At 39.1% G+C, this 23,631-nt stretch overlaps 1 protein-coding gene across 1 annotated transcript in view; it reads right to left on the bottom strand.

The window, feature by feature from the left end:
• Positions 1-6,645: 6,645 nt before the first annotated feature.
• IL18R1 (interleukin 18 receptor 1) overlaps positions 6,646-23,631 on the bottom strand; it is an 18,127-nt gene continuing 1,141 nt past the window's right edge. The window contains exons 2-10 of the mRNA XM_009326240.1: positions 23,384-23,624; positions 17,220-17,397; positions 15,405-15,558; positions 14,829-14,891; positions 12,376-12,532; positions 12,065-12,198; positions 10,496-10,657; positions 8,730-8,888; positions 6,646-7,046 (exon numbers count right to left, since the gene is read on the bottom strand). Coding sequence (XP_009324515.1) covers positions 6,646-7,046; positions 8,730-8,888; positions 10,496-10,657; positions 12,065-12,198; positions 12,376-12,532; positions 14,829-14,891; positions 15,405-15,558; positions 17,220-17,397; positions 23,384-23,624 — 1,649 coding nt within the window. The remainder of the gene's footprint in view (positions 7,047-8,729; positions 8,889-10,495; positions 10,658-12,064; positions 12,199-12,375; positions 12,533-14,828; positions 14,892-15,404; positions 15,559-17,219; positions 17,398-23,383; positions 23,625-23,631) is intronic.

The raw sequence follows: 23,631 nt of genomic DNA, 5'->3' as shown, positions 1-23,631 counted from the left end.
TTTAAATACTAATTGTCACACTCTCCAAGTACTAGGTTTATTACATATTCAAAAAATTAAGTAGAGCAGTCCAACTGCTAGAGCAGATGTTAGACGTACAACAGAAACACCAGTCACATAAGAGTTTTGAAAGCCGTGCTGCCAGAACACTGAGTAGTATGTCATACTGGTTACTGCACTGGATGAAAATCTTGTCAAATAGTACCAAGTATTTGGCTGAGCCTCTGCTCCAATTCACCCCATCCTCTCTTGTAAAAGTAATGTATATGCTAAAAAAGCAGCCTCACACACCTGTAATTCCCAGGTTCATATTTGCCTTTTGCTGCTAAAGCAAGTTTATAAAGGAGAGGGTAAAGGACTGCTCCAGAACACCCTCCCTGCTTCCTCTCTCTCCCCTCTCTCCCTCCCACTCACTCACTCACTCACTCACTCACACATTTAACATATTTTATACTATAGCTCCAGGAAATTGCAGGCTGCATGCTCAGGAGTGCTTCCCCACCCCTGTGGAAAGTCAAGGTGGGGGTCTGTATCTTACCTTGTCCATCTCACTTTTGCTCAAGCATTTTGCCAGCCAAGAAGCAGGGGAAAAAATGCACCATCTCAGTGTGTATGTAATGTAGTCTTATAGAACTGGGAGGATTACATGTCTTTAGTATTCTGGTACTATTCTGGCTTGACACATTTACACATCACCTCCTCCTCTGCCCAGCTATGGTTAACACTGAGTGGGTAAGAAATTTTCCACTCCGATCATCTTCTACACTGAGTCAGTGGTGTTGGTTCTGCTGTCGCGGGAGGTGTCTGAACAATATCTAAACATGAACCTCTGCCCATTTTGTACTAGGTTATACAGTCAGTGAAATGGCATAGAGTCGAGGGCAGCTTATGCAGCAGTGGGGTAACTCACCTATTACTCCTCTGTGAAATAAGGGTAGATGGTGTTATTTAGTACAAATTTGCTGCACCACAGTACATTCTGCTTTGGGCATCAGGGTGTAATATGGCCAGTGCCACAGAAGTACTTTGGATGTACTAATAACAGATCACTTGTGGACAGAGAAAGAGCAAAGCAAATACTCACAGCCCAGGCCTTCAAAATCTTTTCACTCTCACAATCTTTAGTAGTTAATTAGAAAAGATTGTCTAGCACCTCAAATTCCACGCCAATCCCTTCTTGCCTTCCTTGATAGTCTAGCCTGCTTACTGCAAGCCAAGAAACATAGAACTGACAAGGATGACCATTGTTGTATTATGGGTTTTCTTTCAGAAACTTACCGTGCTCCAGCACAGAAATAGGTTAGAATAGTTTCCCCATTACTCCCATAGGAGACCTTACTGTTCTAATGGCTTTAATGCCCATCGTAAATTTATTCATGGCCACGTGTCTGTGTGAACACTGTTCCTTAGCTTAAACAACTCCTCTTCTTTCTAGTGATTCTTCTTTTCCTGGATGCATTTGTTGACAATGCTCCTATTCCTTTCCCTGTTCATTTTACCAGCCTAAACAATTTAAACTCTTCTAGAAACCCTTTACATGATTCTCCTGGTGATCCTCATGGCTCTGCCTTGCACGTCTCAAGGTTTCACTTCATTGGTATTTGCACTGTATCATTTGATTTTCCTTCATCATGCTGGCAGCTGGCAATAATCCTGAGGTTCTCACAAGTTTTCATTTCCAAAGTATGAGTTCCTTCCTTGTAGCTGAATTTTTGCCACTAGTCCCCAAAGGCAGCATCTTCCTTAAGTACTACATAAATAAATATGTTTAATATACTACATACTAAGCCACTATACACAGACAAGAGACACTGCTATCACAGCTGACCTGAATATTTGGGCTCGAGTCTCCAACTGAATGCCTGAATTCAGAAATGAGGTGTACCCCATAATGAAGTCCTTCAAGAGATCTCTTTGCTAGAGATGTTCAGATTATTCCTATTATGTACTGACAACTCTTCATGAACAGACACAGTCAGTTCTGAATTTGCCCAATTGTTTCTAAGAAGTCAGATTCATACAGCATTACAAATACTTTTGAAACCTCTTATGGAACAGCATTCCTTCACCATAGTCAAAAAACCTCAAACAGCTACAGTTTTCCTGCAATGCACAGTAAACAGTTTTGTAAGCACATATTGAAATGAGGTCTCCAGCACATGACTGAAATTGCCTTAACTATGGTAGTGGTAAAAAGAATTAGAGCAATAAGCTATGAGAATCTATTTGATTATCTTTCATAAATACCTTAAGCCATCAATGTACTGAACTCTATTATTTTTGTGTTTGATAGGTAACAAGCAACAAATATTACACTGGACTGTGGTATATCTTGCTGATATACATACTATATCTCACCAATAGAGGCCAGATGGAAGATCAAACAATGCAATATAAGAGACAAATCCCTGTGATGAGTTGATTGAGACCACAATGAAACTAAAAAATGTGGTCTATCTGCAGCTGCTTTCTCTGAAGTTCAGGAAATTTGGATTGTTGAACCACAGGAAGCTGTCATGAGTTGATCAAAACTAGAATAGATTATTGTGGAGCCTTTTTTCCATTTTGTGTTTTACGTAACTTGTGGCTATTGCAGAAAGCTTGGTAACTACTGTTTCGCTCAGGCACTTGATCTAATTATAGCTACTAAATCAGAAAACTATTTCCCAAAAATGTGATCACATTTTCTTTTTCAAAACACTGAATACTTTTCAACTACATCACAAGCATCTCACATTTCAAACATTTTATTAACTATATATAGGATTTAATGATGTAAAAAATGCCTCTTCTGTGCAAGCCAGACCATAGTCATCTCTAAAAAGAAAGCCAGATTTTTTTACTTTCTCTGAGAAAGCAAGATAGAAAAGGACAACTTTAATGTATAACCACAGTTCTAGAGTAACCTTCCAGGCCAGACTCACGCATCTATCTTCTTACCTGCTAATCTTTATTTTCTTGCCAATTTTTTATGACCTTTTACCATTTACTCTTGGTTTGCAAGTTCTACCTCTCCTCGTATCTCTGTAAAGAATGCAGATGGCAATGGAGGAACAGAAGTGCTTATAGTAGGAAGAAATTATGGATATAGAACTAGACATGGTGTGCATTTGGAGGGACCCCTTCACTCAAAGAGTCTCTCCAGACTTGGTGCAGACACTGAAGGTGGACACACAGGACAGGGCACATGGACAACTATAATTCACAAACCTTCTACATTTCCAGGCCCTTATACGGTACTACACTATAGTACTGATACTATACATAATAGTCCCAACTCTTCCCAACATTTATGTTCAAATTATCAATAGACAAGAAGACTTCTTTGATACTCTTTTTCTTCCAGCCTGCATTGTGTGCGGTAGAAAGTGGTCAACCAGAAAGCTAAAAAAATGCAGACACAGATTACGCTCTGACAAGTCAGTACCATGTTGTAGCATGTGCAAGAAAGACAAGAATCTTCAAGACTGGTGTCTTACAACAGCTGTCTCCTCACTGATCCCATCTGCATCCTCCTCTGGGAAATTACATATTCCAATTGCTTATTTGGATTTGGCTTTGTTTAAATTGTTCTGTAGCACAAATGAGACACTTATTGCTTGTGGAGAGCAGGTATAACAACACTCCTGCTTTTTATTGCATTTTTTCTTCTTACTGTAAGTTTGTTTTTTGACACTTACTGCTGTCTAACTGCAGGAAAAATGGAAGCCACAGATGTGGAGGGGGGGAAATAATGTTTTATTAAGTGCAAAAATGGAACAAAAAATGCAATATAAATCACTGAAATGACCCATTACCTCAGCCTAACTATCGTGTGAATTCAGTTATACATTGACATATACGTGATCAGGCAAATCAACACAACTACAGTCTATAAAAGTCATATTAGCAGCTCCTTTTCTCTAGGGACCAGTAAACAGAAAGCAGGCATTTCCAAGCCCTGATTAAAGTCAGTAATTAGGGATATAAGAGCAATAAGAACAACATCTGGTGTTAATATGAGGATGCATATCCTTAATTTCCCTTGTCTCCCTTTACCACAGCATGGGCAGTGGTGATAAGCTATAGAAATTAAATGACTGTGTCACAATACCATTCTGTGCAAAAATACTTGCCCTTTTACAGATATTGAGTACTTCATTGTACTACATCTGAATGTCTGCTTTGCTGGCATTCAAAGAACTTTGGAGCTAATGCCATTTAGCTTTCAACCTTCCTTATGCATAGTCCTCTGGTGTTCTGTAAAACCTCAGTGCGGTCAAATTCTGTATGGTCTCACAATCTTCAGGGTACAGCTTCATGAGGTATAGCAGGTATATGCAGTCACATCATCTCTCCAAGCTGAGGGGAGGGAGTGTTCATGGCAAATTCAATCTCAATTTATAGTAGCTGATTCTCATAGAGGGTAGGCTTAATCCAGAGTTTTAAACAAACCATGTGCACTATCCATTATTTACAGGCGTAGTTTTAACACATTTGACACTTCATGTTGTTAGGCAACACACTGACGACAGCATACAAAAAACTATGTGGCTGAGGCATAAGTTTAACACCTCAGTTAAGTACCAGGAAAGTTACTAGATTTTCTGTCAACTGTTTGGCCAAGAAATAGATGTGCCCAGTATGTCCGATGGCATTTCTGAAATAGGGGCAATCATTAGTCCTGTAAGAGAATGTTAAAACTGATCTGTGATTACAAATCACAGGAAAGACTGGTAGAGGAGAACTGAACCTTGAGAAAGAGTTGGAAATATAAAAACACATGTATCTACAGAGCAGAAATCCTCTTCAGTAAAAGCTTAAGCCAGAGAATGGCTTTTGCCTAAGGATCACATTTCAATAGCTCTTTAGTTGCCTGACAGAAAGAGGGAGACCTCTTGGAGCTGATCTGAAGGACACCACAGATGTGTGCCTTATTGCTTTGTTCCTTTTCATCTGCAGGTTGACCTGGCAACTCTGTTGTCTCCATTTTGTAAATCCACATTTAGCCTTTACTTTTACCTGGACATCTGTCAGAAACTATGCTTGATTACAGAACTATGCTTGATTATAGAATATTTGACAAACAACAAGGTATTTCATTCTCATGAATCTTGAGACATTGCCATGACACCTAGCACTCCAGTTGTGTTCTCAAGTGCACCGAGAAGGTAACAGACCTCCTCCACTACAACTGCATGAATTAAGTGTCAGTGTCAAAGAGATGTCTCCTCAGAACTAGCACTAGCTGAATACAAGACAATGATGAGAGTGGGCTGAGCCTTGATGGTCTCCTAGCAAACTGACAGAAGATCTTCCAAAATGATTCTCCATGATTTCTCCCCATTGGTACTAGGAAGAAATACAGTTTCATTTTATCCAGAAATTTATGTCAGATTGGTATCTTCTGCGAGGCACCTAGTAATAAGGGAGGATTACCATGGTTTTGAACAGCATTACTAAGTTTGTTTTAAAAAATAATACTAAGTACAAATGTTCCAAAGGGTTAGGAGTATATGTACATACCGAAGATCTCATTTTCACATAAATCCCCTACATCTCTCAGCTGAAGGCAGTTCAGGGTATAAGGTGGATATCAGTGTTCATGAACAAAATACTATTATTTCTATCCCATTCCCCTCTTCTCTCTGCCAAAATGAGCATTTACAGTATTTTCAGCGAAATAGGAGGATGGAAACGGTCTTTACCATTCCTCCAAATCACTCCCACTTGGCTTGTCTAGACCACGTACAAGTCAGTAGTGAATACTGTTAGCCCAACCAAATCTGCCCTACTCTTTCCAACCTCCCCTTTCTCTGTTTTCACTTGATTTTTCTGCTTGACATTGCCCAAAGCCTGCATGCCAATCTCTCTAGGGCAGGAGCTGTTTGGGTCTACTCCCAATCAGGATCCTTAGGAAATACCAAAACACAAACCCAAGAGCATCTGAATGATAATACTTTGCAAATACTGATATATTTGAGGGGCCTCAAAAAGTATGCAATTATGACTAATATCACACTAATGCAGAGAGGAAATGAGAAAGGCAAAAGCCCAGCTAGAACTCAATCTGGCCACTGTTGTTAGAGACAACAAAAAATGTTTTTACAAATATATTAATGACAAGAAGAGAGCCAAGGAGAATCTAAATTTCTTTCCTGAAAGAGTGGTTAAACATTGGAGCAGGCTGCCCAGGGAAGCGGTTGAGTCCCCATCCCTGGATGTGTTTAAAACACGGGTAGATGAAGCGCTTAGGGACATGGTTTAGTGGGCATGGTGGTGTTGAGTTGATGGTTGGACTCGATGATCTTAGAGTTCTTTTCCAACCTTCATGATTCTATGATTCTATGATCCTATGATTCTATTGTACATTACTGGAAAATGTGAAATCAAAATGTTTTGCATTGTGCTTCATGCCATGTGGTAAGTCCTAAGCAGAATCAGATTTCTGCTCCTTGTGCAGATCACTGAGGAAACTCTCTCTGGGATAGTATTTAGCATTGGGGTTAACATCATCCTAGCCACTGTAACAATTTCTATATTCTTCTCAGGTCTCAGACTTGGCCTCTTATGAACACTATCTTCCCAAAGTAAGTGCGCAGTTTGTGTTTTCTAGTAGTTAGCAAAATCCGCAGTTTTCTGCAGAATCTTCTGTCTCCAGAATTGTTATACAACTGCATTAAAGTCACAGCCCTCAGTCCATGGTTGAGCCCCTTGTGAGCCTAGGTCACGATTATTATAGTGCCCTTTGGTGTTTATCTTGGTAGGTTTCGCTGGCATCAGGTACCGAAGGTTCTTCCAAAATCTGGAATTCAAGGGAAGAGATTTATCCTTTTTCCACTTCACAACTGTCTTTGATGGTAAAAGAGACAGTGATTCTGGCAAGAAATTATAGTCACTTATAGGCATATATTCAATTAATATGATCTTAGTTTTCCTTTCAACTAAGGCTTTATGCAGTCCACTCTCAAGTTCGTATATGGCTCTGTCAGAAACGTAGTTCTGGCTCAGTATAATGATTAATCTTCGACTTTTGTCAATGAATGAATGGATATCATCAACAACCGCTGCAAATTAAAAATAAATGCGTTATTAAACTAAATTGAAAGGATAGGCACTGAATCGACTTATCGTTTAACAATTGCACATGTACCAAAAATGTTCCCCTTATAAAGTGACGGCATGTAAGCATCCTGTCCCTAAGAAGAGATTAATATGCATTACAGATTAAGAGTCTGCGAAAATGAGCTCAGGTATGGCCAAAGCGTGTTCTCCGGAGCAGACAAAACCTACATACAATCTCCAGCTACCCTAGACAGCTGTTTGTCAGTAGTCACACGGATAGAAGGTGACAGCAAAATTTATTTTTCCTCCAACCAGACATCTCTTTGCTCTTTCATAATAGATACCATTGGAGTGATTCCACAGAAAGTCACCAACAGCAACCTCTCTCCAAATATTTCGTTAACTCTCAGGTTACTCCTTCCTTTAAATCACCGAATATCCAAACCTATTGCCAGTAATACAAGGCTGAGAAGACTAGCATGTGATGACAGAATGGGTTCCAGCTGTGTTTTAGATCCATGACTTTTGTCATGACAAGCGATGAATGAAATCAAATGGTGATACCCTTCAAACACCCATGCACCAAATTGAATTCTCATGCACAACTTCCTGTGCTTGCTTCAGCACCATGGGACAACGATGTCTACAGAAACCAGAGATCTAGAAAACATGCACTGTAGAGAAAGACAAAGCAAACTGCAGGAGTAACCTAAAGAAGAGAAAACTGAGAGGAGAAGGAGGCTGACAAGGGTATTACAACACACCAAAGGCTCCTGTAAATAGAAGGAAATGCTCTGTTTTCCATATTCACAATGGATCAGACCAGAGAAAAGGAAATAAGCTAAAACTATTGCAAGGAAATAAGCTGAAATTATTGAAAGAATCAGATTGAACACTTCTGAAACCCTTTTTTAATACTTAAGGAGAGAGACTAACTGGAAAAAAATGGCTTGGGAGAGTTGTGGCACCTCTCAGGTTAGAAAAATGTCAGGAATGGATACAAGGAGAGAAGATCCTGCTTTGCGAAGAAGGCTAACTGACCTTATTGTTCTGTGTTTTTAACAATGAAATCTTATGCCTCAACTAGATCTTTGGACTAAATGGAATCCCCCAGTATCTTTTTTCCAAGCATCTGCAAAAAGCCACCTATCCATAGGCCATTTAGAGAAACAAAATTCCGTGTTCTCATCTCTATTTTGTTATGGCATCCATTACATTCACAAAACGGTTTCAACCACCACACTGAAGATACAGCAATCATATGAGTTACCTGAGAATAACTAGTACCAGAGACACCAGCTGCTCTGTGCAGTAAAGGTGAGTTCATTCACAGGCGCCTGCTCTCAGCAAAAGCAGAGCAAGAGCACTATTACTGTGAAACGTCTGACATCTGTGTTCTCACCTTAACTTTCTCTGTGCTAGCTTTTTCATCTGTTCCTCTTGGTTCTGTGTAATTAAAGATGTGCATGTGTCCAGGTGTGTAGGTGCATATGAATTCATAAATATATGTATAAAATATGTAAAATGTGTGCATACGAACTTTGCATGCACATAGTCTAGATTAAATGAAAAATGTAGCATTTCAATGCACAACACATTTGACAGACTTCCTTCTAATTACAGACTTTTATCTTTGTGTGAAAATGATGTGCCTATTTAATGACAAGAACATTCAATACACTTACCTCCTCCAGGGGATACATCCCTTTCAAATATACATAACTTGTACCCAAAGTTTTCTTCTAATACCATGGGTAATATCTTCAAAGCAAATTCTCTCTCTTCTTCAGTAGGAGAAACGCAGTCTTTCAGGTAAGACACAAATGCATCATATTCTTTTCCATCTGGAAAGAAATCACCAATTGTTATCTTGTTAGCAACCATTAGAAATACAGTATCTGATCCACCATTCTGGTCTTCAAAGTTATTGTCTCAGTAGCAAAGCATCTAGAAACTCCTGCTCTTTCCTTCGATACCCCGAACAGCCTTCAAACAAAAAAAAATCCTGAATGAATTTAAATTTGATACAAAAGATTCTGATTGCATTTGGCAAATATTTGAAAATAACATATCCTTTTACATTAAGGTGTTTTTTAAAGAAAATCAGATTAATTTAATCTGTTAATGTCACATCTGTGATGATCAAGAAAATGAAGGGAAGCAAAAAATGTGTCTGTAACCTGATAAGAACACTATTCAAGAGATACTGCAGATTTCCACATTTATTTTACTCTTTGTCTAAGACTATCAAGTAGTTCTGTAGAATGGGTACTGGCAAAGACAATAAACCAATTTATTATTTTAAGAGTATACCATGTCTGGTCATGCTTTGGGCAGTAATTTACAAACACAAAATCCAAGACCAATTCAGAGGCCAGGTCTACCACACTGAGCAATATCTGAACCTTGCCACAGAACAACTAGCTGGATTGATAACAACGGTGCACATAGCTTTGCATCTTAAACTGTACTTCTTTGCTTCCCTTTCTGGATACTTTACTACGTGTAATTCATAAGAGAGAGCACAAACTAAAACCCATGAAACCCTACACAAGCAAGAGCTCTAGGAGTAGGAAATCCATTGCCTAGTACCAGACAATCAGTTCCTCCAGGGTGGCCTAGTCCAGGTTCTCAGAGATCCTCCCTGTAAGCCAGTGTACGCAGTGATAGCTAAGATCAACAGATATATATATAACACTGGCAGGCATAAATGACATCCACACATTACTGAGAAATCTCCAACCACTGCAGTTTATTCAAGCTTTATTCAAGCTGACTTAGAGACTAAGTAGGGCTAAGAAAATCAGGTACCTATATACAGCAAGTTTTTTCACCACAATTTTCAGAAAAATTATACCCAGAATTGCGTAACTGTCAGGCTTGCTCCGTAAGACAAGGTCACAGCGATGCTGCCTGGTAAGATACTGGCAGTGTGCCCTCCTGCTCTCCCTAAGTGCATTTAGCGACAAACCTATAAACATTGCAATGGCCTCTACAGTCGAGGAAGAATTTTAACCTTCACCTCACTGAAGGGCATCAGTGAGGTGAAAACAAATTTCTGTCAGTCTGTTTGTCTGACAACTCCAGAGTGCTCATCCTCTTTGCAGATAGATAATTGCAAACTTCTCCACCTTCACCAACTTTTGTGACGAAGAATATGGCAGAACAGACCACATCTGAACAGCATCTAACCACGTCCCTTCCGCTACCTGCTCTAGAGGCAGCTTCTTCACTGTATTTATCTGCTGTTACTGCCCTAGGTGTATAACAAACTCACTTTAGCACCTGACCATCAAGTTCTTTTTTACATATTCTTTGCTGTTTCTACTCACAAAACTCCTGCCTGGATTTATTTTGTCTCTTCCTCAAAGATGATTGTTTTATAGAACCTACCAGAAACTATTTTTTAATCAATACACTTATTTCAATGTCAGCCTTAGCCAAGTCATACCTCCAGCAGTGTCGTCTCTTCTGCATACGTTCCTGTAAAATAGAACTAAGTCGACTCTGAACATCACACAGACAAACACCGCAGCTACAGCAATGCATGGAAACAGGACAGCAAGGACCATTCCAGTTGTAAATATGCGCACAGGCAGATCTCGGGTGTTCCCTGTAAAACAGAAACCCAGGAAATTATAGCCTTAACAAAGAGTGTTATAAGATAAGACTACTGTATTCAATACCAATGGTATCTTAAAATCACCCCAAAAAATCACAATGTTGATGTGAATCCTTTCCTGCTAATACTTCAAGCACATATGCATGCCATTTGTCCCAAGATGGAGAAGAACTACTGGACATGGATTACTCTAAAAACTGGAAAAACAATCTTGCACGCATTCTCACACCCTCCACACACATACATGAACTGTATGTGGGATCAAGACTGACACTACAGATCCTCATAGATGTACAGCATCCCAAACTGGTGGTCACCCACTTTTACGATGAGTTTTCTTCAGGTTCTTTATTATTTCCTGTCATTCTCTACCTTTCACCCCTCTATCAGTCCATCCATAACAGTCCTTAATGTCCCCTTTAATGTCTTTGGCCAAGATCTTTTTTTTTTTCTTCTGTCTCTAGTCTCTTTCAGGCTTTTTTTTTTTTCTTAATTATTATTGTTATCTTTGTCTTTTTAGTTCCAAATACAGATTTTTAACCCTTAAATCTTTGTGAAGTCTTTATGAAGGCACTGTCAAGTCATGCTCATTGTAGTCTGTATCTCATCTGCTTTATTATATGCATCATCTTTTGACTAGTCTATTTTCACATACTTCCTTCCAGTAAAGCTTGGAAAGGTCTGAGAGAGATGGAAAACAAGAAGAGAATGCCCTTTTGCCATGAATCTCCAGGCTGTCTGGACTATAAATGTGAAGTACTGCTATATGGTAGAGGTCAGCTTTCCATAGCTAGAAGGATAGAGTCCCTGAGAAGAGAGAAACGGTCGATCACAACGTTTCAGGCATTATCAGGAATATAAGATTGACCTTTCCAGGAAAGAAAAAAAAACAAACAACCAAAAAACCCACAAAAACCAACCAAAACCTTAGATTTTCATTTTAGAAAGAGCTGCTTAATAAATAAAGTGATCCAAACAGCAGACTCTGGGCTGCACCAAGCTTTGAGTAGTTAACCCCCGTGATCCCACCACTCTGATGAGTAGGAGAGCACAGGGAACGCTCCATCATGGGATCTAACAAAGTGCCTCCCAGGGATCTGTCAGCCAGAGCATAGCTCAGCCTCCCCAGCTGTGTCCACAGCAGCAGCGGTTGAACTATGGATCCCTCACACAGCTGCTCTAGCAGACGTAGCAGCAACCCCTGCTGCCCCTGTCTCAGAGCAGGAGGAATCACCCAGGGGGGTTGTTAGGTCCAGCACTAGATGGACCAGGGCCTTCATAAGCAGAGAGACATATCTGGAGAGATGTTCTGAAATCAGTACCCTGCCCACAGGATTGAGACGGCTGGCACGATTAATGATTATGTATGAGGAGTATGATTCATAGATTATACCATACCTTTCTTCAATTTCATTATTTTTATTTGTGTTCTTTCATCAGCTTGCAACATGCAGGTGAAATTATGATGCATGTCCTCGTCTGTTACTTTTCTAATCCGTAGTAGCCTTGTGACATAGAACTTGTTTCCCAACCTGCAACAAGGAATGGTGTTAGCAACACTATCTGTACAGAAACCTACAACCAGCTGAGAGGCAGATTTTGAGAAAAAAGTTCTAAAATAACCTCAGACATTTTACTGAATTTGCAGTCCACAAAGTGCAGGACATTATCACATACAAACAGAAGTGCAGTATTTTCAGGAAACCTACTGTAAGTTTTTGAACTCTTCTTCACATATTGAAGGTTCATTCTCGGGGATACCTGAGCATTTTTTTGGAAACGTTTGATTAATTAACCAGTAGATGCTGGCATCTTCTCGCATATAATAACCCAAGAAACCTGTGCAATTGAGTGTCTCTTCTTTACCTAAACAAAGCATAACATGAGAAGATCTAGTCAGAAGAAGCATTCATGTTCACAGTGCAGTAAAATGTCAGCTTTCCAGGCAACGTATCCCACAAGCTGTGCTCCTTTCTGGACTTCGCAGCCCCTGCACGATGTTTCATACGTGTTCCACCTGCACTGGTGGTGGCTTCAGCAACCATGCACAGGGTTCTCTCTCGCACCCTGTTGAAGAGTGACAGTCATCCACTGCTTTCTCTCAGATAAACTCTGTCACAGCCGGAAGAGTTTAAATAGGCCAGAGCATTTCAGGCTTTAGAGAACTAAAGGGAGTTGGACTCGATGATCCTTATGGCTCCCTTCCAACTCGAGATACTCTATGATTCTATGAACTAAACTGTGAGCTGCAGGCAGAGAACGGGAGAGCTCTATCACACTATCACCAGTGCCCCAGGGCCAGGTAAAAGTAAGTAACTGGTAAGGGGAATTACAACCAATTGATTATAATAGCTAAAGTATACACTATTACTCAAAGAAAAAACAAAACCTGTTAGAGCCCCTCGCAGAAGAAATTCTCATCCCAGCTCCACACCTGGAAATCAGCATAATCCTGAAAGTGTGAGTAAGTCACTTAGCCAGTCAGCTACTTTGTACCCTTTCAGAGCACTAACTGGAAGTGACAGGAACCACCCCTTAGAGTCTGGTTAATTGTAAGGAAGAGCAAAAGTAAAAAGACAGCTGTACACTTAGGAAAATAAAGGCAGAAGGCTGCAGCTCTGCAGTGTGAGATTTGATGAGTTGCAAGGCATTTTATTTTAAACATTGTCATGGGAAGCTTGACCTGAGGGTATCTGCAACTTTACAACACCATTTCTAGGCTATGCCAGCATCATTTCCAGGGAACACATCCAGAATGCCCATTAGTAAGCCACAAAAGCCGCACATTAGTTCTTGTTCAGGCCATCATGCACAAATGCTTTCCAGTAAGCGAGGCCTGCCCAGGAATTCTCTAAGGGCACACATTATAAGCTGCCTTCTCGAGATTTATCAGAGTGGATGCTTCCAGTGGAATTGCTTAAGAACCTTTAAAGCAGGATCCAGCTGAAAATCTGCCCATCTTTGATTCAGACCTTAGAAATCCAAATGACAGTTGCACAGACTGAAACACAGACCTCAACTTCTAGCATCATCTACCTTGCAACTCTACCATTTCACCATACACAACAGCTATTTCGGGGGAAATATTACAGAACATCTAAGCAATGACAGGTTTGAAAGGCCATCCAAAATTCCCTTCACTCTCCACCATGCCATCTGTCTCATCACTCACCAGGTACTTCAATGACCTTATCAAATGATCTTACCAAGGCAGGTAAGAGATGGAAGACAGATGATTCATAATCATTTAATGCTGAACGCTGCTACCTTCTAAGGGTTGGGACAAGCATAGTAAGGGGGAAGAACTGTGCAGGGGGGGTGTACTGGGAGGTTGGGAGACATGAGGCATCATAGGATTGGGGTACTACTATTGGAAAAAGGACCTACCAACGCGTATTTGTAGGAAGGAAGGAAAATTAGCATCTGAGGTTCTGGCTGAGCAAATGAGATACACATATGAGCAACAGAAGGGGTAAATATGATTTTTCAGACTTGGACAGGAAGGACTGGGTAACCAGACAGGAGAAGCCCTCAGGCACAGGAAAGGAAAAAGACAGGTAAAATTCGGTTTTTAAAAATTAATTACAGCCTCAATCAAAAAATCCTGGATCCTGTCCAACACCGTATGAAGCCTGCAGACCGTGTTATCTAACCTACTCCCAGCTAGAAGCACAGTCAAGGGTTTGGCTTTTGACAATATACCCAATTTTTTTCAGCAGTGACAGATCCACATGCTTACACGGCCAGGACTGCCAGCCCTCACACTTCTCACTTCCCTGCAGAATAACATCCTCAACTGCATCAGGTATTAAGGGGATTACTCATTATTGCTGTTCGCTGAACAAACCGACGTTTTTCACACATCACTCCGTGGGGTTTGCTATCTACAAAAGAAAGCCATGGAGAGCTGGTTTATCATCACCACCACTTTCCCTTGCTGGTCATAGCAGCAGCCTCGGCTTCTGCCTCTGTAAAAGGGTAAATTTAGTGTACTTGTATATCAATCATGGAATACACTAGGCAAAACATAACCAGATGTGAAGATGGATCAGATCCAGGAGGGTGCACAGACAATTCTTAGTTTGATTATACTTAACCAGACCATCAACCATGGCATATATATGCAGTAGCTACCACAAAGACTTTTGTACTAATTTAATACCTATTTCTGTTTCAATTTCTTCATCGCGTCCAACTATCTCCAAAGTTACAGCCTCTGGTGCATCTGAAATAGAAAGAAGTACTGCTATTGAAGTAATAGCTTACTTACATTCTACCACAGTAAAAATTACACATTTGCTTTATTTCTAAAACTAATCACATAGATTCCATCTAATTCAAAGAACAATATCTGGACTCTGTCATTACTGAGTAGTTTAAAACACAGTATGTCCTGTTGAATTTTGTCCACATGCATGCATATACAGTGCACAATTTACAATGGTTGGAAAGGCTCTTCCCCAAAACTCCTAGTAAGTTTGCATGACTTACTTACAGCAGCTAATTTTGAAAAAAATAAAACTGCAGGGAAAACATACTAAATAAATTTTCCAAAATTGGTAATATGTCATATAAACTTCTGCTGCTGCTTTTTTATTTTTGAAATTATTGCAAAATATTTCAGATTATGAGATTTGATCATCCTTGTATATATTTATCAAATGAGAGCTGTAATTAAAAATCTCCATAGTAAGGAGAACCAAAAAGCATGCTTCAAAATTTCAGAAAGCTTTCTTACCTTCTTCTACTATCAGCTTAATTGTGTTTGTGCTGTGGTATGTCTTTCCTTCATGACTGATTAAAATTTTACAGGTATATATCCCAGCGTGCTGTACTGTTAAGGTTTTAAAATCCAGTTCCCGCTCTGTTTCATTTTCATAGTTCTTACAGTCCTTCATCAATGAAGACAGAAAATACTATTCTGTAGCAAACATACATTCAAAATCTTAAAGAAGTTAAAAATGATTTTTGAAATGAAGTGTCACCATCACTCTTTCACTATCTCAATCATGTTTATCTGGCCCAAAAGAGGTAGGGGCGCAATTTTCAGTCACGGTCACTTAAATGCAACATTTAACCCATTAGAAGGTCAGAGCATTGCAATTCCAAGTAAGCGTCTGACTATAAAAATATTGTATCGGGAATTTAAATGCACTCATCTGTTTTTTTCAAAATGATGGCTTGGGTCTGTAGGTGTCACCTACTTGTGGCTAAAAGCTGTCTAGACTTATGAGGAGCTTTCAGGTTAAAGCAAAATGCCTCAACAATAGGGAAAGTGACCATCTCAGAGGGCGACAAGAGTTGGACTCACGTTTGTTTACCTCCCTATCCCCCAAAACAAACTCTGGTTTGTTGGGTTTTTTTTAATTCATAGCACATGCTGAGTGAAATGTCCTGTGAAAACGCAGCAATATTCGAATATCTGAATTACCTTAGATCAAGAAGGGAAATGATCACTGCTGGAAATTGTCCAGGGAATGGATATTTCCTGGATGCATATGCTTACTACCAGGCTCTTATACAAAAGGCATGTGTGACCATCCCTGTTTTATCTATCATCTCAGCTTAGGATGTGATAGGAAGGCTTTGAAAATTTTCACCCAATCAAGCACCAAAAGATATTTAGGCGCAAGGATGGCTGCTTCACCTGTCTGACACAGTATTAGGCATTAAAATATTAGGCATCGGTATGCTCAGCTTAGCCATGACAGAGGTCAGTCTGGGGTATGGTCCTTTACTGAGGAAAACATACCCACCTATGACCCTATCCATCAACGGTCCTATCCGCCCAGGCCCTGAAGGACAAGGAAGCAGGGCTGTGGCTCATTCTGCCAGGCAGAATCCAGATGCCCATACTAAAGCTGTCAAAATCCTTTCCTGAAACTGATAGAACACGGAGTGAACAGGGTCTGTTACTCCAACCAGGACACCTGAGAGGAATAAGGAGCACTAGTCAAGGCGATGCATTGGGACAGGGTCGAAGAAACCTATTCAGGGTGCTTCACCCAACAGTTGAGCACAACACCCAACACTTACAGGTGCTTACACAACTATCATCTATGCTCTGACAAAGCTGGTAGAGAGAAGACCAATAATTTGCCTGAAATGCACAGAACTAGACCTGTTACACGTTTTGTAAAAAGTGTTCAGAAGCAGCAAAATTGAAAAGTTTGCAATTGCATTACAAGCACATGCCAACTGTAAAACAAATATCTTGGCACCTCATTTAGTGTCAAGGTAATAATCCATATCAACAAAGTAGCAGCTGGCTAAACCAGCAAACAGACGTGTGCATCAGAGCTTTTACCATTCCACACTACCACTTTATTAATAATTTCTGATTACAGGTACATTTTTCGAACAAATCTGAGACCAGAGAAAAACTTTCTCCTGTATATCTGTCTAAAGGTTTTCTTTCTCTAATAACCTGAGAAATTAAAGCTTTACAAGGTTTGCAGATGCTTCTAAAAATTTGTTTGTAATTAATTTTTCCTGCAATCAGGTATTTCGTTTCTATAGCCAATGATTTGAGTGACACTGTTTCAATAATTACCTTGTACCATGTTATGCTGTCATTTTCATTGACAGACAAATCACTGCATTTCAGTGAATGACCAGTTCCAGAATTTTTAATTTCTGTAGTTAAATGATTTTTGTTGAAACAGCTGCTTTCATTTCTTTCAAGTACATTCAAGGTCCACTTTTGAATTGTGAAATTTTGTTTTCCATTGCTATGAAAAAAAAAATTAGTAAAATCAGTTTTAGGAGCCTTTTAAAGGAATGTAGCTTAGTGAGTTACACAACAAAATACAAATAAATTCTCTAATACATCTGTTAGGTAAAAAGTACATCTACAGTGACCTAATTATTTATATTCCCCTTTATTGCTTTTCCACCCCAAAATATGTGTTATTTCCCATAACAAAAGAGATGATCTAAACTAAATCATCTACCAGAAAACATTTGACAATACAATTATAGCTATGAAATATGACAATATATGCTATATCGACCAGAACAAGAATGCAGCAATCTGTGGCATCATGTATAGTTACAAGTGAGCATAAAAGAGTTTTAGAACCTTGAATCAGCTAGTGATTTTGCAGGTTTAATCTATGCATTGCTAAGGTCTAAAGCAGTAACTGAAAAAAATATTTGTAAAATATGTCAAAAATAAGATGGGGAATTCTGCTGTTGTTCATAAAGCAACGTTATTCATTGTTTGATACTGTGCAGACAGTCACCGATATTTTGGAAATATTTCTAAACTACGCAAGTCTCATGAATTACAGAATCACTTATGGATTCAAGCATGTCTGCAAAACAAGGCATTTTGGAAAGGATTCACCTCTTTGTCTTTCAGTCTGCACTGATCAGAGATAGCTGGCCACACCAGGTTGACTGGAAGAGCCAGGAACTACTACTTCTAAAGCAAAGTCATCACGTCCCATGCAGTATCTATAAAAGATCAGGTGCATATGCTCCAAAAATGCCTCTTTTGAGTATCTAGGAGCTGACAGTTGTCATTCCGATATCTACTATGTTCTATCCACATATTCCTCTAAAGAATCAGATTATAGCTGTGAGTTATTTCATGTCCAAATACATGACTACCAAGGGAAAAGAAGATGGCGGACTTTTGGCTTAAGTTTGGCAAAGTTGGGCTAACTTTCGCAAAGTTAGGGCTTAAGAGGAAGTCATACACTGCTGTAAATTAGTGGGTGAGATTTCGCAATTAGTGCATAAAGCTCTCATTTTTTACTGAACAAGTAGGGTCTGACAAAGCAAAAGCAGCAATCACAGAGCACTTCCCTCCAGTGTCAGTCATATCTTCATAAATATGTTTGAATCTTTCTGTCTCCAAGAAAAGAAAAAGGAATCGTTCCCAGGAGAACTGAAACTAGTCAAGAATCATTTCGATGAGAAGGGCTAAGGGGATGAAGCAGTTGAAATGGAGAAGCAAGCCTGACAAGTGTTATCAGCTTAAACACCATTCTTGACTGACATGTCTTTTACTGTTACAAGATACAGAAGAACTATTAGGACACCATTTATATGATGAATTTAGACCAAGTTTTGGGTTGGTTTTTTCTCCCTTTTTAAGCTCCCCAAACAGAAGTATCTATGTATTTTGCTCACCCTCTTGGCATTATAGCCCCTTTTCAGCCTACACAGGTTCTCCTTGTTCTCCTTACTCACTTGAGATATTCATTACTCATAATTGCAATTGACTATCTAAATCAAAACATAGTGGTTTGGTTTCTCAACCATTTAACTATGGTGTCATAAACAGGAAAAACCTTATCAAAACTTTTCCATCAGAGATGTACTCTCATGGGTATTTACGGTGGGTGGAGTCCTTCTCACCTATTCTTCAACATCACATTTACTCATTTAAATCACAGTCAGCAGTGGGACCACAGTCAATAGTCACCCTTTTAGAGTGCAGTTTACATGACCTATTTTGTGTGTTTGGTTTAGGACAAGATAATCTGTGCCCCAGAAAGGCCTCTCTCTCTCCCTGACAGTAAAGGTACCTAAGGTAAGTTTAGGCGTAGACATAAACATTAGTTCCAATTAATTCCACCAAGTCTGTGTGTTTCTTTAGGCATCACACTGAATATCTGAATACTACTGGAGAGGCAATTACGGATCTAGCCACAAAATACATACAATTTTACTATCTAGATTCAGCAGATAGAAGAAAAGGATCAATAAAGCCACAGGTTTTTCTCAGCACTGTCACTCCACAGAGGCTTTCTTCTGTGATCATATTTGGTGAAATCACTTCAACAAATATGAGGATTTCACCCAAAGTGGATCAAGATATTCTACCTGATGAGCCAAAATCTGGCAAGGAGCAGCTCCCTGTAAGGTGACAAAACCATACCTATGCAAACTAAGATGAATTTGGTGTACGTAATTTACAGTTGTCTGCCATATACGTGATATTCAACAAAAAAAAATGCATTAAGTTGTATTGTTTAAACTGCTAGTGTCTGAGCTGTTCTATTTCTATCCTGGTTTTCACTTGCTGAGATTCTTTAGCAATAATCTGTGGGGAACAAAACCATTTCTGGCTTAACAGCCTTTCAACTCCCCCCACCAAACCCACCAAGAAGGAACAACAAAAACTAGCTTGACTCGGGAGAGGATACAGGGAAGTGAAAGCCCTTAGAGGATATGAACCAAGTTTACTGGATACATAGCCAACTCTAAGTCATCCCTTAGCTATATCACTGCAACAAGCCAGTGTTATCTCAATATTTCAATCTACTGCAAGAAACTGTCACTCTGCCTTCCAAACTACAATATTAACTCTAAATGTGCGTGTTCTCACTGCTTGCAACTGTTCTAAACACATCGAAAAAATGAGCAGTATTAGGATCTTAAAATGTATCATGTGTTTATCATGGACCTCTGTACTTTCAGTTTTTTCAGGAACTGGTAAGTTCCCTCAGTTTCGAGGTCACCAACACAGAGCAACCAGATGACCTGCTTTTCTGTATTCGGATTTTTTCTTTGATAACCACAGGATATAGGCTATGAAAAACCATACAAATTAGAAATCCTGCCAAAGATGTGTGACACAGTTTTTCTGCTTACCCTTCCCACTACAAGTGCATACAAAATCCTTTATTTTCAAGAAATGTTGCTGAAGATGGACACACTCAGGCTTACAGGTGATGCCTATTAATTCCTGAATTTATATCCTAAGTCTACTATACTAACAAACACACGTGAACACATCAACACACACATACACACACACTTTAGCTTTCTATGCTATGTCTCAGCAGGACACTTCTGCTTTAACTGGAAAACTTCCGATTCTTCCTTAAGTCAAAAATAAGTGGATAATACACCATAAATACATTGTTACATCATTTTCACCTCTCGCTTCTTGCATATTGTCAGTTGTAACAGATCAGGAAAAAAAATCCCTAAGTTTAATTAGTTTACAAAATTTGTCAACGTGTGTTGTCTTACTTTTCTCGAAAATCTGCAGTATATTTGTGTCACTTTGTTCACTAAAACTGCCTAAACAGTTATAAGTATTTCCCATATAAAATCATATAAAAATCATTTCCCATATAGCTTACAAATACTTATCTCTAAATTAAATAGTTGAAAATAAAAACGATAAATAAAAATATACTTAGAATGTCTGCTTTCAAAACCAAAACTTTAACCTATTTTAAATGCTCTGAAATGAAGATAATTCCAACTGTCAATCTTAAACCACTTCAGTAGTCCACAATAAGCCCACAATTTTTCCCTACCAATAGAGACTACTAAAAGTCCTCTGTTTCTGCAGAAAACCGTTTCTGCAAATAATCTTCTGTATTTGCTGAAATGTAACTGCTTTAATATGCTTGCCAATAGTGAGAACCATCATATAAACTAAGCCCATGAAAAAAAATCCCATGAAAAAAAATCCCCTTATGCCTATTGTTCCAGTGGTGAGACCTGTGAAGAGTTCCCGCATGAGGATTGCAAGATTCTGGCATGCGCCTTCATCCTGATCGTAACAGAAAAATAAGTATCTGTATGGGCCTAACAGAAAGAAATTTTGGAAGAAGAAAAAAAAAAGTTGTTTCAGAGGGGTCAAAAGATATTCTTTTAATTAAGAAACTTTTTTTCCCCAAAAATAAAAATGCTTTCTTTCAAAACTGAGTTTTAAAATGTAATAGCATAATATAATCCTAGAAAATGAAACAAAAAAGCAGAAAATCAAAACTCTTAATTCCAAATGAATGTTTTGATGTAATCAAAACCTTTCTTCTGAGTTTCTTGCTTAAGCAAATCAGCAAATCAAGACATTTCACAAAGAATTCAGACATTTTTGTGTTTTCCAGCAAATACTTATTTTAACAAACTTCATCCTAATAGTTTTATTTAAGGTCTTTCCCTGCCGTCTCCTTCTTCTATACGTAAGGCTGTTTCCCTCAGTTTTGAAGTTTACATTTTTTTCATATTCATTTTACAGAGTTCTTGTAACTTAGTGTGGATTTACTGTCCAAGTAAGGACAGTAAGGACTCCAAGTCCTTAAAATAATCACAAAACTGCAAGGATCGTGAATTAAGGCTGGGGCTATCACCGCTTTCCTCTCTTTTGTCCTTTATTTTAGACTCCTTATGACAACCTCCTTCAGTAGCCTGCTGATTCAGGTATGCTCTCTGCCTATCCTTCCCATGCCAAAATAAGTCAGAGCGTGCATTTTATACCACTGGTTAGTGCTGGCAGTAGAGTTGTTAGATTTGATAGCTTTTTAGCACTGTATTTAGTAAAGTGCCGTACAGACGACTGATCGTGGCCATCAATAAAGCCAAAATTTAAAGCCAAATTCAGACTTGATATGAAAAGTACAGGTCCATGACAACAGACAAGCTTATGTCAGGTATTATCTAATGTTAACCCCTACACACCAAAACTTCACACACAGCTGGCTTCACCCTGCTACTTCAGACAAATGCCTGCACTCAATAATATACCACCTTTGCATGACCTTGCACAACAAAGTAGCCAAACTACCATACTCATCACCCCTAAAGACAATTCTCTTAAGATTGGGTTCAACGTGAGCAAAATTCTTCTCAAGCTTTACCTACTATTTGGATAAAGAGTGCCCTACAATTAAAAAGAAATCGCATAAACCCAAAAGAAATATTCTACCAGCAGACTTTTCTTTTATAATATTTAACATTTCAGATACCATGACTCAGTACTTTTCAAAATAATATCAGTAAGACGATAATAATAATGGTACATGGGAAAACACAACATGACGTTTTCAGCTTCCAAGTTAACTTGGAAGTTAACAATTGAAGTCTAGCTTAAAACTGTAAACTATCAAACTTGTGTCTGCGATGTTACTGGAGAAATGTGGAGAGCATTTTTCAGTATCCGCAGTCCCATAACCTTTATGAACCAGGCAAGAACCTTAAAAATATTACCTGGAGAACAGCAGAAATCATTACATGCAAAATAATCTGCTTAAAATTAATTATAGCTTCAATTGTAATTCAATTGCTGAATTACAGTTTTGGTGCAAGTTAGTCATAAGAACTCTATGCAGCAAACCTTTCATTTAGTCCTTTAGTCTTTCATGGTGGTCTAATGAAGATTGCCACCAAATAACTGAGGCCCATCCTTATTTCTCCTTTTGACTCATGATGTTCTACAGTGATAAGAAATCAAATCCAATGATTTCATTTGCTCTTTGAATGGCTCCAAGCATGCAAAGGTTTGCACAGAAACCAGAGTGCAGCTATGCCACTCTTTGTTTATTACTCTTCTATACAGCTAGACCACTTGGCAGGCCTCATAGCGTGAGATCCACTCAACACAGCAAGGAAGAACAAGTCTGGTGGAGAAGACAAGCAAATGTTTCCTTCTACTTGGCAGTGGACAGAAGGGTTGCCTATCACTCATTTTGCTTAGGCAATTAATCACAAACCAGCAGAAATGCTACCTCCCTTATCAAAAGGTTTACAGAACCTTTAAAAGGCTGCGTCTGCCTATAGCTATTTGTAAATACTATAGGTCTGCCTGGATGGTTATTGTGAAATGATGTGGAAAATGACACCACAGTTAATGTAGTTCCCTGCACCTCCTTTGTACGGATGCCATTAGCAATACAAAGCAAGACAAAGAAATTAGCTTCACAGACAAGTGCAAAGGCAGGATGTTCACCCACCGGCTTGTGTACCCACCTGTAAGTGACAGAGTAATTCCCAGAGTCACTGAGTTCAGCTGGCCAAAACTCCAGAAAATTCATTTGGGAAACGATTCTGTGTGTTTCCTTCATCAGTTGCTGCTTTCCAGCATTTTCTTTGTACCAGTTTATTGTGTATGCTTCTTCCTGAAAATGTTCGTGCATTGACTCAGGGTAACAAAGGAAAAAATATTCCCCTTCTAGCACATCAATGGAGGCACGAAGAGGACACAGCTTCTCTTCAGG

The sequence above is a fragment of the Pygoscelis adeliae genome, unplaced genomic scaffold, assembly GCF_000699105.1.
Source record: "Pygoscelis adeliae isolate BGI_AS28 unplaced genomic scaffold, ASM69910v1 Scaffold156, whole genome shotgun sequence".
Classification (NCBI taxonomy): domain Eukaryota; kingdom Metazoa; phylum Chordata; class Aves; order Sphenisciformes; family Spheniscidae; genus Pygoscelis; species Pygoscelis adeliae.
This window is presented reverse-complemented; position numbering and strand designations above follow the sequence as displayed.